At 41.4% G+C, this 17,034-nt stretch overlaps 1 protein-coding gene across 1 annotated transcript in view; it reads right to left on the reverse strand.

The window, feature by feature from the left end:
- Positions 1–17,034, reverse strand: part of ascc3 (activating signal cointegrator 1 complex subunit 3) — a 220,671-nt gene that overhangs the window by 64,489 nt on the left and 139,148 nt on the right. Inside the window, exons 17-22 of the mRNA XM_074654885.1 lie at positions 15,431–15,622; positions 13,260–13,484; positions 12,234–12,353; positions 11,447–11,611; positions 3,865–3,951; positions 3,412–3,588 (exon numbers count right to left, since the gene is read on the reverse strand). Coding sequence (XP_074510986.1) covers positions 3,412–3,588; positions 3,865–3,951; positions 11,447–11,611; positions 12,234–12,353; positions 13,260–13,484; positions 15,431–15,622 — 966 coding nt within the window. The remainder of the gene's footprint in view (positions 1–3,411; positions 3,589–3,864; positions 3,952–11,446; positions 11,612–12,233; positions 12,354–13,259; positions 13,485–15,430; positions 15,623–17,034) is intronic.

Consider the following 17,034-nt stretch of genomic DNA (forward strand, 5'->3'; position numbering starts at 1 on the left):
TCATGTGTGAGCAGGAGCAGGTCTGGCTGGGTTCAGACGTCCAGGTCCTGGTCACAGCTGTGCACTGATGGATTGCTCATGTCAGTTGTGGAGGAGAGGTCAGGTGGCACTGTTGCTTGCTGATAGACTGCTCAAGTCTGGCGAGGTTGTGATTGATTTGGTCAGGTGTTAATGTGATCTGATTGTCTGGTGAGGTCTGAATGCGCTCCAGAGGGGGATTATTGAAATGTGTCTGAGCTCTGTTTGATAGGTGAGACCGAGAGGTCTGGCTGGACACAAGGAGGCCTGGAGTCTGGGGAGAACAGATGCACCCAACAAGGATCCTGCTAATCCTTGTTCATACTCTTCTACGGTCTCCCACTGCAGTAACCAGTACCAGTAACCAGTGTACGACCGGTTCCCATCTATCAAACGCTTCAATAGAGTTCCAGCTGCTTCGGCGCCACTACTACTATTTTCTTGTCCTTTTTCTGTCGTGATCTCAACATGACCAATAGAGCAACCCTGCTGGAGTGTTGCTAGATATTGTAATGTTTATGTTGTGCAACATCAGGATCTCACAAAGAAGATAGCCTGGTGTCAGTCAGTAATGATTCAGCCCTGATCTGGCAGCTTGTGGCAGGATACACTTTTTAATCCTCCAGGTACACATAAAGTATGCAGGCAAGTATGTGAGCAATGACGCTTGTCCCAGCTGCTTGTCTATGGGTATGCATTGTTAACATCATGTATATAAGTGCTCTAAATCTGAAGAAACAATGTTAGATCACATCTGTGTAGTAGTATCAGTGCCTGAAAGAGAGGATCAAGAGTCTGTCTACAGAACCATTTATAGTTGTACAACTGCTTAAGCCACTGCTCAGTGAGAGTGTGTGTCACTGTGGGTGTACCAGTATGGGCCACTGGATAGAGGAAATCTGCCTATTATTCCCAGTACTGTGGGACATTTTGGAAAGATGGAGATGAAGAATGAGGAAAGTAGGTGGAAACATTTGATTTTGGTGCAAGTGTGAAATATGTGCCTATAAATATATCAATTTCCAGATACCTAATGAAGTTGTGTTGCTTGTTTGCTGAAGTACTGTATTCAATTCAATTCAATTTATTTGTATGGATTCAAATGAAAAAAGGATTTACTCCCATATCATTGTCATACTGTCTTTAACCCGTTCTGTGTCAGCTTGGAAAAGGGTGTGTCAGTGAGCTTCAGGGTTCTCCTCATATCAGCTGTATCAGTGTTATTACTACTACAAATGTGGAAATACATGACATAAGTCTCAGTTACAGGGTTGTATTAGACACTTCTTTCTGATAAAAAGGATAAACATCATCATAATCAAGCACCAATCTGAATTTTACAATTTTTTTTAAGAATCATAAATTACTTTCCACTTCACAAACGAAAACACTAAACAGCAAATGCTGTGAGGAGAAGGGGTATATCTTTATATAGCATATTGTTTTATGCTAAATGCAATACCTGTGAGGGTTTCTGGACGATATCTGTCATTGCTTTGTGTTGTTAGTTGATTTACAATAATTAATATATACATACATTTTGATGGAAAAATGTGTGACTGTGTGATTAATCGCCATTAATTTAATCAAATTTAATCTATTGACAGCCCTAATATACTATATATATATATGTATATATATATATAAACTGGAAAAAGAAAGTTCGGAAACTTGTGTTTGTTGGATTATTTCTCTTGTTACAATGCTAATGGTCATTGTATTTTACATGGTTGGAAAGCCTGTTTATTTACCTTCACAATGATGTCCAACTTGTAAGGATCATGCATTTGTGGGATGAGCAGCACAGCTGATTATGTGGGTAAAGCCCAAGAAAAATTTGCCAAAATGCTCTGTCAATGGTAAACAGTGTATTCTCCTGTAGGTGTTGACTCTTGTTTTGAGTTGTTTGGTGGATTGGATGATTGAACTCTCTATCAGTAACAAGGAACAAACAAGACGTATTGGCTATTTTACACTTTATTCATTTAATACACCGTCAGGAGCCTCAGTAGCGGTGGAAGATCCATACGCAGCCACAACAGCCTGGCAACTCCTCCTCATGCTGGTCATCAATCTGGTCACACGTTGCTGTGGGATGGCGTTCCATTCCTCAACCAGGATTCGTTGCAGGTCAGTCAGCGTGGTTGTGTTGGTCACTCTAACACGTACAGCACGCCCAAGCTGATCCCACAAGTGTTGAATTGGGTTGAGGTCTGGACTCTTGGCAGGCCGTTCCATTCTCTCTACTCCCACATTGTGGAGGTAGTCTGTGATAACCCTGGCTCCGTGGGGGGGGGGCGTTGTCATCTTGGAGGATGAAGTTAGGTCCCAGATTGTGGAGATATGGGATCGCCACTGGCTGCAGAATCTCATCCCGATATCTCACTGCATTGAGATGGCCTTCAATGATGACAAGCCTTGTTTTGCCAGTGAGGGAGATGCCGCCCCACACCATGACACTGCCCCCACCAAAAGCTGTTACTCCATCGGTTCAACAATCAGCATAGTGTTCTCCGCGTCGTCTCCATACTTTGACCCTGCCATCCAACTTTGGCAGACAGAACCTGGACTCATCACTGAACATGACATTCCCCCACATGTTCAGGTTCCATTGTCTGTGTTGTCGACACCAGCGCCAACGGGCCTGACAGTGAAGGGCAGTTATTGCAGGCTTCCTAGTAGCCTTATGAGAATACACTGTTTACCATTGGCAGAAAATTTTGGCAAGTTTTTCTTGGGCTTTACCCACATAATCAGCTGTGCTGCTCATCCCACAAATGCATGATCCTTACAAGTTGGACATCATTGCAAAGGTAAATAAACAGGCTTTCCAACGATGTAAAATACAATAACATTAGCATTGTAACAACAGAGAAATAATCCACCAAACACAAGTTTCCGAACTTTGTTTTTCCAGTTTATATATATATATATATACATATACAATTAATCAGCAACAATGATAGTGATCAATATTAATCATTTGTGATGGGCATTTTTCCAATATTATTTATATAATGTTATTAAAAAAAGGATTACTAGATCGAAAAAACAATTGTCATATTAATTGATAATGGAAATAATCATTAGCAGCACTAAGCACCAAGTTGTGTTTCACAGCCAAATCCGAAGTATGTCTACAGTATGTATCTCAGTCCAAAAGAACTGTAATTAATACAAGTGGCACATTGAGTTTGTCTCTAACCTGGACCTATAACCTATAACTTATAACCTCCACTTATTATGAAAAACAACATACAATGTAGCATCGAAGTGGCCAAGACACATAACTCAATTTAAAACTGCTACAGTAACTTCATCAATTGCAAGTTATTACCGGACCTATTATTTGATCTTGTAGTGTGTATGAATGTGTTGCTCCTTTCCCCTCACCTGTGCCACATAGGAGAGGTCTGAGATGAGGGAGAAGCTGTCCACCTCTCCTCGGCTGATGTACGTCTGAAGCAGAACGTTGATCTTGCCGTAACCATTCTCCACCCCGCCTGCAGCCGGCAGCTCACAGTAGTTACACAGCAACTGTTCCAGCTCCTCCAACTCCTCATCACGAACCTGCCAACAAGACCAACATGATGCACTGATATTTTCATGTTATAATGGAGTTTTTTGTGGATAAGTACAGTACAACACCATACTGTGGGTAGACATAGAATGCAGACTTAATAAATAATCAGTTTGCTTGGTGGGTGATTACAGGTTTATAATTATAACTTCTATGTTGGAACATACAGTAACTTGGACTATAGATGGAGGTATGTTGGTGGAATCTCAGTGCCAGACTGAAGCTCTGACAGCCGTTGTTGTAGCTTGTACATGATGACCTCTCACCTTAAGCTGATCAAACTCTTCGGCCTTGGACACGATACTGAGGATGTCAGCTTCTGTTCGCTGAGAGTTGAAAAGTTCATTGAAAGTCTGAACACACAGAAGGAGGGAAAAGGAAGTTAATTGAGTTTTGACCAGGACAAGTCATTATGTCTGACGCAGTGTTCAACACTAAATATGGTGTAAATACACAAGAATTGAACAATGATGAATCAGTTAGCTGTGGTCAACACACAATGTTTCTTTCATTAGTAAAGGTGTTACCTGTGTTTGTGGTCTTGCCATCAGCTCTTACAAATGCTATTCATTTCCATAATTGCTAAAGTTGCTTCTTTAATTTTATCATCTATATTTCTTGGTTCCGACACCGAGTCTAGTTGGTCAGCATTCAATCACACCAAGAAAAATGTCCAATCATGAAACCGAGAGGTTCTATGAATTCTTAAAGCGGTGCTTTGGTACTGGATATCTCCATCTCGCGCAGGTCGAGTCACCTGTGACCATGTGATGACGTAGGGCGCACGCAACAGTATAAAACCCTTACGTCATCACGCAATCTGTTAATACAGATTCTCGCCCAGATTCCGAGTGACAGACAACTCTGGCGGTCACCCGGAATTCATAGAACCGTAGTTACATTTGTAACTCTTGTTCTATTTCATTCTTCCTGACCGCAAGAGGGCAGTGCTTTAGCACTGGATGACTTATACCAGCAAGGTCACAAGGAATGCTTACTGCACTAAGGAATTAAAGCCATTGATAGGACGGCTGTTGGCACAGCATGAGGAGCAGCCACATTAACACGATAATAGAAACCGAAGGTACAAGAAGACTCCCAGGTTAGTCTACCTCTATGTATGTAGTATCTGATGTAGTAGTTAGTCTACCTTTATAGTGTTGTATCTGATGTAGTAGTTCGTCTACATCTATAGTGTAGTATCTGATGTAGTAATTAGTCTACCTCTATGGTGTAGTATATGATGTAGTAGGTAGTCTACAGTACCTCTATGGTGTAGTATCTGATGTAGTAGTGAGTCTACAGTACCTCTATGGTGTAGTATCTGATGTAGTAGGTCGTCTACCTCTATGGTGTAATATCTGATGTAGTAGTGATTCTACAGTACCTCTATGGTGTAGTATCTGATGTAGTAGGTAGTCTACAGTACTTCTATGGTGTAGTATCTGAAGTAGTAGTCAGCCTACCTCTATAGTGTTGTATCTGATGTAGTAAGTAGTCTACAGTACCTCTATGTTGCAGTATCTGATGTAGTAGGTAGTCTACAGTACCTCTATGGTGTAGTATCTGATGTAGTAGGTAGTCTACAGTACCTCTATGGTATAGTATCTGATGTAGTAGGTAGTCTACAGTACTTCTATGGTGTAGTATCTGATGTAGTAGGTAGTCTACAGTACCTCTATGGTGTAGTATCTGATGTAGTAGGTAGTCTACAGTACTTCTATGGTGTAGTATCTGATGTAGTAGGTAGTCTACAGTACTTCTATGGTGTAGTATCTGATGTAGTAGGTAGTCTACAGTACTTCTATGGTGTAGTATCTGATGTAGTAGGTAGTCTACAGTACTTCTATGGTGTAGTATCTGATGTAGTAGTCAGTCTACCTCTATGGTGTAGTATCTGATGTAGTAGGTAGTCTACAGTACTTCTATGGTGTAGTATCTGATGTAGAAGGTAGTCTGCAGTACTTCTATGGTGTAGTATCTGATGTAGTAGTCAGTCTACCTCTATGGTGTTGTATCTGATGTAGTAGGTAGTCTACAGTACCTCTATGTTGGAGTATCTGATGTAGTAGGTAGTCTACAGTACTTCTATGCTGTAGTATCTGATGTAGTAGTCAGTCTACCTCTATGGTGTAGTATCTGATGTAGTAGGTAGTCTACAGTACTTCTATGGTGTAGTATCTGATGTAGAAGGTAGTCTGCAGTACTTCTATGGTGTAGTATCTGATGTAGTAGTCAGTCTACCTCTATGGTGTTGTATTTGTTGTAGTAGGTAGTCTACAGTACCTCTATGTTGCAGTATCTGATGTAGTAGGTAGTCTACAGTACCTCTATGGTGTAGTGTCTGATGTAGTAGGTAGTCTACAGTACCTCTATGGTATAGTATCTGATGTAGTAGGTAGTCTACAGTACTTCTATGGTGTAGTGTCTGATGTAGTAGGTAGTCTACAGTACTTCTATGGTGTAGTATCTGATGTAGTAGTCAGTCTACCTCTATGGTGTAGTATCTGATGTAGTAGGTAGTCTACAGTACTTCTATGGTGTAGTATCTGATGTAGTAGTCAGTCTACCTCTATGGTGTTGTATCTGATGTAGTAGGTAGTCTACAGTACCTCTATGTTGGAGTATCTGATGTAGTAGGTAGTCTACAGTACCTCTATGGTGTAGTATCTGATGTAGCAGGTAGTCTACAGTACTTCTATGGTATAGTATCTGATGTAGTAGGTAGTCTACAGTACCTCTATGGTATAGTATCTGATGTAGTAGGTAGTCTACAGTACTTCTATGGTGTAGTATCTGATGTAGTAGTCAGTCTACCTCTATGGTGTAGTATCTGATGTAGTAGGTAGTCTACAGTACCTCTATGGTGTAGTATCTGACGTAGTAGGTAGTCTACAGTACCTCTATGGTGTAGTAGGTACTCTACAGTACCTCTATGGTGTAGTATCTGATGTAGTAGGTAGTCTACAGTACTTCTATGGTGTAGTATCTGATGTAGTAGGTAGTCTACAGTACCTCTATGGTGTAGTATCTGATGTAGCAGGTAGTCTACAGTACTTCTATGGTATAGTATCTGATGTAGTAGGTAGTCTACAGTACTTCTATGGTGTAGTATCTGATGTAGTAGTCAGTCTACTTCTATGGTGTAGTATCTGATGTAGTAGGTAGTCTACAGTACTTCTATGGTGTAGTATCTGATGTAGTAGTCAGTCTACCTCTATGGTGTAGTATCTGATGTAGTAGGTACTCTACAGTACCTCTATGGTGTAGTATCTGATGTAGTAGGTAGTCTACAGTACTTCTATGGTGTAGTATCTGATGTAGTAGGTAGTCTACAGTACCTCTATGGTGTAGTATCAGATGTAGTAGGTAGTCTACAGTACTTCTATGGTGTAGTATCTGATGTAGTAGTCAGTCTACTTCTATGGTGTAGTATCTGATGTAGTAGGTAGTCTACAGTACTTCTATGGTGTAGTATCTGATGTAGTAGTCAGTCTACCTCTATGGTGTAGTATCTGATGTAGTAGGTAGTCTACAGTACTTCTATGGTGTAGTATCTGATGTAGTAGTCAGTCTACCTCTATGGTGTTGTATCTGATGTAGTAGGTAGTCTACAATACCTCTATGTTGGAGTATCTGATGTAGTAGGTAGTCTACAGTACCTCTATGGTGTAGTATCTGATGTAGTAGGTAGTCTACAGTACTTCTATGGTGTAGTATCTGATGTAGTAGGTAGTCTACAGTACTTCTATGGTATAGTATCTGATGTAGTAGGTAGTCTACAGTACCTCTATGGTGTAGTATCTGATGTAGTAGGTAGTCTACAGTACCTCTATGGTATAGTATCTGATGTAGTAGGTAGTCTACAGTACTTCTATGGTGTAGTATCTGATGTAGTAGTCAGTCTACCTCTATGGTGTAGTATCTGATGTAGTAGGTAGTCTACAGTACCTCTATGGTGTAGTATCTGACGTAGTAGGTAGTCTACAGTACCTCTATGGTGTAGTATCTGATGTAGTAGGTACTCTACAGTACCTCTATGGTGTAGTATCTGATGTAGTAGGTAGTCTACAGTACTTCTATGGTGTAGTATCTGATGTAGTAGGTAGTCTACAGTACCTCTATGGTGTAGTATCAGATGTAGTAGGTAGTCTACAGTACTTCTATGGTGTAGTATCTGATGTAGTAGTCAGTCTACTTCTATGGTGTAGTATCTGATGTAGTAGGTCGTCTACAGTACTTCTATGGTGTAGTATCTGATGTAGTAGTCAGTCTACCTCTATGGTGTAGTATCTGATGTAGTAGGTAGTCTACAGTACTTCTATGGTGTAGTATCTGATGTAGTAGTCAGTCTACCTCTATGGTGTTGTATCTGATGTAGTAGGTAGTCTACAGTACCTCTATGGTGTAGTACATGATGTAGTAGGTAGTCTACAGTACCTCTATGGTGTAGTATCTGATGTAGTAGGTAGTCTACAGTACCTCTATGGTGTAGTGTCTGATGTAGTAGGTAGTCTACAGTACTTCTATGGTGTAGTATCTGATGTAGTAGTCAGTCTACCTCTATGGTGTTGTATCTGATGTAGTAGGTAGTCTACAGTACCTCTATGTTGGAGTATCTAATGTAGTAGGTAGTCTACAGTACCTCTATGGTCTAGTATCTGATGTAGTAGGTAGTCTACAGTACCTCTATGGTATAGTATCTGATGTAGTAGGTAGTCTACAGTACCTCTATGGTGTAGTATCTGATGTAGTAGGTAGTCTACAGTACCTCTATGGTGTAGTATCTGATGTAGTAGGTTGTCTACAGTACTTCTATGGTGTAGTATCTGATGTAGTAGTCAGTCTACCTCTATGGTGTAGTATCTGATGTAGTAGGTAGTCTACAGTACCTCTATGGTGTAGTATCGGATGTAGTAGGTAGTCTACAGTACTTCTATGGTGTAGTATCTGATGTAGTAGTCAGTCTACTTCTATGGTGTAGTATCTGATGTAGTAGGTAGTCTACAGTACTTCTAAGTTGTAGTATCTGATGTAGTAGTCAGTCTACCTCTATGGTGTAGTATCTGATGTAGTAGGTAGTCTACAGTACTTCTATGGTGTAGTATCTGATGTAGGAGTCAGTCTACCTCTATGGTGTTGTATCTGATGTAGTAGGTAGTCTACAGTACCTCTATGGTGTAGTATCTGATGTAGTAGGTAGTCTACAGTACCTCTATGGTATAGTATCTGATGTAGTAGGTAGTCTACAGTACTTCTATGGTGTAGTATCTGATGTAGTAGGTAGTCTACAGTACTTCTATGGTGTAGTATCCGATGTAGTAGTCAGTCTACCTCTATGGTGTAGTATCTGATGTAGTAGGTAGTCTACAGCACTTCTATGGTGTAGTATCTGATGTAGTAGTCAGTCTACCTCTATGGTGTTGTATCTGATGTAGTAGTCAGTCTACCTCTATGGTGTTGTATCTGATGTAGTAGGTAGTCTACAGTACCTCTATGTTGCAGTATCTGATGTAGTAGGTAGTCTACAGTACCTCTATGGTGTAGTATCAGATGTAGTAGGTAGTCTACAGTACTTCTATGGTGTAGTATCTGATGTAGTAGTCAGTCTACTTCTATGGTGTAGTATCTGATGTAGTAGGTAGTCTACAGTACTTCTATGGTGTAGTATCTGATGTAGTAGTCAGTCTACCTCTATGGTGTAGTATCTGATGTAGTAGGTAGTCTACAGTACTTCTATGGTGTAGTATCTGATGTAGTAGTCAGTCTACCTCTATGGTGTTGTATCTGATGTAGTAGGTAGTCTACAGTACCTCTATGGTGTAGTATCTGATGTAGTAGGTAGTCTACAGTACCTCTATGGTATAGTATCTGATGTAGTAGGTAGTCTACAGTACTTCTATGGTGTAGTATCTGATGTAGTAGGTAGTCTACAGTACTTCTATGGTGTAGTATCCGATGTAGTAGTCAGTCTACCTCTATGGTGTAGTATCTGATGTAGTAGGTGGTCTACAGCACTTCTATGGTGTAGTATCTGATGTAGTAGTCAGTCTACCTCTATGGTGTTGTATCTGATGTAGTAGGTAGTCTACAGTACCTCTATGTTGCAGTATCTGATGTAGTAGGTAGTCTACAGTACCTCTATGGTGTAGTATCTGATGTAGTAGGTAGTCTACAGTACCTCTATGGTATAGTATCTGATGTAGTAGGTAGTCTACAGTACTTCTATGGTGTAGTATCTGATGTAGTAGGTAGTCTACAGTACCTCTATGGTGTAGTACATGACGTAGTAGGTAGTCTACAGTACCTCTATGGTGTAGTATCTGATGTAGTAGGTAGTCTACAGTACCTCTATGGTGTAGTGTCTGATGTAGTAGGTAGTCTACAGTACTTCTATGGTGTAGTATCTGATGTAGTAGTCAGTCTACCTCTATGGTGTTGTATCTGATGTAGTAGGTAGTCTACAGTACCTCTATGTTGGAGTATCTGATGTAGTAGGTAGTCTACAGCACCTCTATGGTGTAGTATCTGATGTAGTAGGTAGTCTACAGTACTTCTATGGTGTAGTATCTGATGTAGTAGTCAGTCTACCTCTATGGTGTAGTATCTGATGTAGTAGGTAGTCTACAGTACCTCTATGGTGTAGTATCGGATGTAGTAGGTAGTCTACAGTACTTCTATGGTGTAGTATCTGATGTAGTAGTCAGTCTACTTCTATGGTGTAGTATCTGATGTAGTAGGTAGTCTACAGTACTTCTAAGTTGTAGTATCTGATGTAGTAGTCAGTCTACCTCTATGGTGTAGTATCTGATGTAGTAGGTAGTCTACAGTACTTCTATGGTGTAGTATCTGATGTAGTAGTCAGTCTACCTCTATGGTGTTGTATCTGATGTAGTAGGTAGTCTACAGTACCTCTATGGTGTAGTATCTGATGTAGTAGGTAGTCTACAGTACCTCTATGGTATAGTATCTGATGTAGTAGGTAGTCTACAGTACTTCTATGGTGTAGTATCTGATGTAGTAGGTAGTCTACAGTACTTCTATGGTGTAGTATCCGATGTAGTAGTCAGTCTACCTCTATGGTGTAGTATCTGATGTAGTAGGTAGTCTACAGCACTTCTATGGTGTAGTATCTGATGTAGTAGTCAGTCTACCTCTATGGTGTTGTATCTGATGTAGTAGGTAGTCTACAGTACCTCTATGTTGAAGTATCTGATGTAGTAGGTAGTCTACAGTACCTCTATGGTGTAGTATCTGATGTAGTAGGTAGTCTACAGTACCTCTATGGTATAGTATCTGATGTAGTAGGTAGTCTACAGTACTTCTATGGTGTAGTATCTGATGTAGTAGTCAGTCTACCTCTATGGTGTAGTATCTGATGTAGTAGGTAGTCTACAGTACCTCTATGGTATAGTATCTGATGTAGTAGGTAGTCTACAGTACTTCTATGGTGTAGTATCTGATGTAGTAGTCAGTCTACCTCTATGGTGTAGTATCTGATGTAGTAGGTAGTCTACAGTACCTCTATGGTGTAGTATCTGATGTAGTAGGTAGTCTACAGTACCTCTATGGTATAGTATCTGATGTAGTAGGTAGTCTACAGTACTTCTATGGTGTAGTATCTGATGTAGTAGGTAGTCTACAGTACTTCTATGGTGTAGTATCTGATGTAGTAGTCAGTCTACCTCTATGGTGTAGTATCTGATGTAGTAGGTAGTCTACAGTATCTCTATGGTGTAGTATCTGATGTAGTAGGTAGTCTACAGTACTTCTATGGTGTAGTATCTGATGTAGTAGTCAGTCTACCTCTATGGTGTTGTATCTGATGTAGTAGGTAGTCTACAGTACCTCTATGGTGTTGTATCTGATGTAGAAGTGGCTGGCGGTCCTGCCCATGTCAGTGGAGGCGTAGTATCCGGTACGCTCCTCGAAGCGGATCATCCTGGCCTTATCCAGCTTTCTTCCCGACTCCACCACGAGCTCCTTCCTGTACAGCTCCAAGGAAGGATCCATCTGGAAAAAAAATCAACCAATCACATTCTAGTATATGTGATTTTAATATTAGACGTATTATATAAGTGATGTACATTCTCTGATTTTCTGTTGTTGTTAATGGTATGGTTTGTCTCTTCTTTCTAAGACTCTACTTGTTTTTGCTTTTGAAATGTTTTTTTTAGAAATGTCATCAATTAATTTCATATCATTTACTGAATGTTCCATCCATCCATCCATCCATCCATCCATCCATTATCTGTAACTGTTTAAGCCATTCAGGGTTGCAGGCGGGGGGGGCTGGAGTCGATCCCAGCTGACATTGGGTGAAGGCGGGGTACACCCTGGACAGGTCTCCAGACTATCACAGGGCTGATACATAGAGACAGACCACCATTCACACTCACATTCACACCTACGGGACATTTGGAGTCAACAATGAACCTAACCTGCATGTCTTTGGACTGTAGGAGGAAACCTGAGACCCCAGAGAAAACCCAGGCTAACCCGGGGAGAACATGCTAACTCCACACAGAAGGACCCCAAGGGAAAAACCTGTGACCCTTTTGCTGTGAGGCAACAGTGCTAACCACTGCACCACCATGCAGGCAAAATAAACTAGGTCAGTCTCTGGATGACTAACCTGATAGGCCTTGTGGTTGATGCCGTATGCCAGTGGGTTGGCTCTCATGCGAACATAGAGGTAAGTATAGCTGAGCCACTTCACTGCCTCCTCCACGTTGGTGACTGTCCCCAGAGCAATCTGAATCCAGGAGAGAGAAGAGAGAAGCTACTACCATCACTGGTCTCTGTCACCATCTAGTGGACACTCCAGGAGGATCAGCTGCATGCACAGTACATCAACCTGTTTGTTATCATTAAAACACAATAAGGATCATTTTTGCACTAATGGACTGACAAGTCCGCCCATGAGCTTCATCATGAAGCCTTCATCAGAGTATATATACTGTACGACATAATTCATAGGGCATGACATGTAATCAACAATTAGCATGAAAACTATAGCCCTGGTTTTTGAACAGGTTCTTGCCTTTTTTTTTTGTTTTCACTCATTAATTTTTTGGAGGTACAGTACATTGTTTTCCTGCTGATTGTTGTTTTGCATGATGTGCAACGCAGTGATGTCTTATATGATCTGATAAATGAATCAAAGACCTCAGTCCGTTAGTACTGAAGGACACTATGATCAAGACATGAGGTGACTCCTCCTTTTCTATTGCCATAGGGGGGGGCAGAACACATTACAGTTCTCATAAACTCATAATCAATAAGATACATATTAGTACATCACATGGTGGACACAACATTACAGCGGCTGTTTAATACATATGTTGATTACAAAGATTTCAAACTAGATTACTTACTCAACAGTAATAAATAAAACAAAGGTAATTCAGAATGGTTCCCACACAGGTCAATGTTACAGGGGATCTCATTAAGTTTCCCCCGACATCATACACGATGATGACACTCACATTTTGTCCCTTCCTGATGCAGCAAAACTTGAACTTTCAATGCATTTCCAAACCCTTTATTTTGCCTTTAATTGCCTTTACTTTTCAGAAAGAAAGCAACTTAGCATCTGGATTGGCAGAATAAAGAAAAGATTAATATTAGTCCTGTCTAAACAGGGCTTATAGAGACTGACCTCAGCATTGAGGTTGTCGGCCAGGCTGCTCAGGAACTGGCTCTCGATGGGGTTCTGCTGGGTGAGCAGGGTCAAGTAGTGGCTCAGCTTGTCGTGGGTGGTGATGATGGTGCCCTCACCGTATTTGTCAAACTGGGGACGACCTGCACGCCCGAAAATCTGCATGACGTCCAGGATGCCCAGATCAACCAGGGTACCACGCTTGGCATCGTAGATCTGAGTGCCCTGTTATAGACACAGGAAACAGAAATGGATCAGAGGACTGGAAACACACGGAAGAAAATGTATTTCTGCCAATATCTCATTACATATGAGTAAAAAAGCTGCTCATTTAAAATATGCTATGAATCACCAAATAACTACAATTATTCACCTGCACTGCAACAACAAGTGGAGAGCTTAATATCTAATGCTGTAAATAATTAATAGACAATAATCTATTCAAAGTTCAATTTGGAATAATTACAATACAATATTACAAATATCTGTCTGAATATCAGAAACTATACCAAAGCATGCGCCCACAAACTAATGCTACTGTAACTGTATGCAAGTTAAAGATTTCATGCTATGTTAGTTAAAGTACCAAACCGTTTTATACAAGCAGCACTCCAGGGCTGTCTTGGCTCACAGTGTTGTGTGGAGGTCGGGGTCAGTACTTGTGGAGTGGCAGACCGGGGTGGTGGTTCCCCTTTTTGAAAAGGGGGACCAGAGGGTGTGCTGTCCTGGCCGTGGAACAGTGGACCAGCTTTCTACCCTTACGGGACTGTTGGAGGGGTCATGGGAGTTTGCCCATCCGGTCTACATATGTTTTGTGGATTTGGAGAAGGCTTACGACCGTGTCCCCCAGGGAGTCCCATGGGGGCGTACTGCGGGAATATGGGGTACTGGGCCGTTGTTACAAGCCATCCGGTCCTTGAATAACCAAAGTGAGAGCTGTGTCCGTATATCGTGTGTTTCCAGTGGGTGTCGGCCTCCACCAGGATTGTCCCTTGTCACCGATCCTGTTTGTGATTTTCAGGGACAGGATCTCAAGGCGCACCCGGGGGGGAGGATCAACTGTAACCGGCGTATGAGAGCAGTGCTCACAAGCACTAACATGCACTGACTTAGATTAACAACACACACAGAGGGAGAGACACTTCACTCTCTGCTCAGGTAGACATTACTCCTCTATATCTTCACATAGACAGTACGTGTTTGCTGCTACATTAATGCCCTGGATATCATATAGAGAACCTTTAAAAGCACATGGTTGTCCAGAAGACGTTAAATGAGTTCGGTCTGTTCCAGAAACACATTAAACTCGACTACAAAGGGGATTCCTACCAACCGACAGTAACAGTAACCTTTGAGCCAGATGTGTGGCTGGCAGACACTGCTCAACTTGATGTCACCAAACCGAGGAGATGGCAGCAGACCGGAGAGGATACATGGCTTTAAAGCATCCAGGACAGTGTCTATGAGTATTTAATGTTATTTTTATGTGTCTCAAAATGCTTTATAACAATAATCATAACACATTATAAATAATTTTATAATGACTTATAAGGTCAAGTATCATAATACTTCATAATTGCTGGTCACTCACTGACTCTAAGTGGTCACTGTTTGTAAAGTAAAAATTAATTTTACAACATTCTGTCTGTTGTTCTTGCATTGCTTTTTTCACTTGACTTAAAGCAAACAATGACCACTTAGATTAACCAATGATCATATTATAATATATTATAACACTGATTATAATGCATTATAAAAACCTTGAAATATATTGCAACTGCTGCCACTAACACCACTTCTTCCTGTTTGAGAGCTTGTTAAAGACTAGAGTGGCTGTTTAGCTGTTGAAAAATAGATATACAGCCGTTATTTGTGAGTTGTTTTTAAAGATTCACGTCTTCGTAGACAGAATGGAATCGGGGTTGAGAGCCTGTAAGAACTAAGAAGCCACTTTAAGGCCCTTGACTATTACATTCATATATTGCATCAGTGGTGTATATCACCAACCAAACTTGCAATAAATGACATTACCAGAAAGTAATTGGAGCCTTTGTGGGCAGGGGTTAACTTTGCCTGGCTGGTTCCAGGCTGGTTCACAGATAATACAAGAAAGAAAAAAAGACAGCAAAAGACTCAAGATGCAAGTAAGAAAGCACAACAGAGAAAGTCACCTTGATGATAACTGCATGTGCCGGCAGGTTCACCCCCCAGGCCAGCGTGGCAGTACAGACCAGCACCTTGAGGAGGCCTTTGGAGAACATGCTCTCCATCATGCTGCGGTCAGACCGCAGCATGCCAGCATGATGGATCCCAAAGCCTTCTGGGAACATCTCCTTCATCTGCTTGTTTCTGGAGCGTTGGATCTGAAAGAGGTGGTGAGAGAGGTCAGTTTAAAAACAGGACGGAATGTGAGGGAAAGAAACTAGCACTGGGTTTCTGGGTGTTCAATGTCCTGGTGGACTGCACAGAAACAAGAGGACTCCAGGGTATGGAGATTCATTGTAATGAAATGCACAAGTGTTTCAATTCAAAGAATATCTGCAGCTCAGAGACACACGCACGCACGCACGCACGCACGCACGCACACACACACACACACACACACACACACACACACACACACACACACACACAGTGAGTCAGATTGAGATGTGTGCTGGTGACTGACAGTAGGGCTGTGACCTGGCCGGCTTGAGGGGAGTCCTCATCACAGGACTTTATCTCCCTCTCTGGGCATCTAAATAGAGGTCAGCGCCCAGCGCTCCTCTGCAGTGCAAAGAGAAAGCCCATTACTGCCAGCAGCTGTCTGCCTCACACACCGTCTGAGGGACTGTCTGGATCTGTATGCACACCTTGTGGATAAAGATGGAGGACTGAGACTTTAAGGAACCAACTGTGCAGAAGGTATGCTTGTGACTGACTGAAAATGAGGTAAAATACCAAAGAAGTCAATATTTTTATATTATTAATATGATGTGAAAAGAACATATAGTTTATTATTAGCCGTGAAAGGAAATTATTTCTACCAGACAAGTTGCTGTTGTGACTTCATTGTCAGGTAATGTTAGCCTTACATTGATGTTAGCCATACATTGATGTTAGCCATACATTGATGTTAGCCATACATTGATGTTAGCCATACATTAATGTTAGCCTTACAATAATGTGAGACTTAGAGTGTGTTCCAATCCGCGTACTTCTGTACTTACACTTACTATTTTGAGTGCATAAGTGCGTTCACACTGGGAAGTATGGCAAAATGCAGTGCACTCAAAGTACCCGGATGTTGTACTCAAAACGGTCAGATCGTTGAGTGTGGAACACTGGACACTTTCCACACTCAACTGTCACCATCTTGGCTACGTAGCGGAAGGGGCGGAGCCACGACCACTATCCAAACATACGTAGATAACAGAATAAAACAATACAATACGTAAACATACCGGTGCATTTTCAGCCAACAGGAGGACACATCGTAGGAGTAGGCGACGACGTTGGAAACGTAATTTCCACTCTGCTTTAATTTTTTTCTTCAACAAAGCAGGCAGATAATTTGGCGGGTAGCGAGCCGCGGTGAAATGTTGCGATCGTCATTTCTGTCCAGTGCGACGCAGAGTATTCGATTTGACACGATCCTACCCCGTTGAAATTTACGCACTACTCAAGTAAGTACAGAGTGTACATAGTGCACTACATTGAAGTGTACTTCAGGAAGTACGTGGATTGGAACACACTCTTACATTAATGTTAGCCATACATTAATGTTAGCCTTACA

This window comes from Sebastes fasciatus, chromosome 12 (assembly GCF_043250625.1).
Source record: "Sebastes fasciatus isolate fSebFas1 chromosome 12, fSebFas1.pri, whole genome shotgun sequence".
Taxonomy (NCBI): Eukaryota; Metazoa; Chordata; class Actinopteri; order Perciformes; family Sebastidae; genus Sebastes; species Sebastes fasciatus.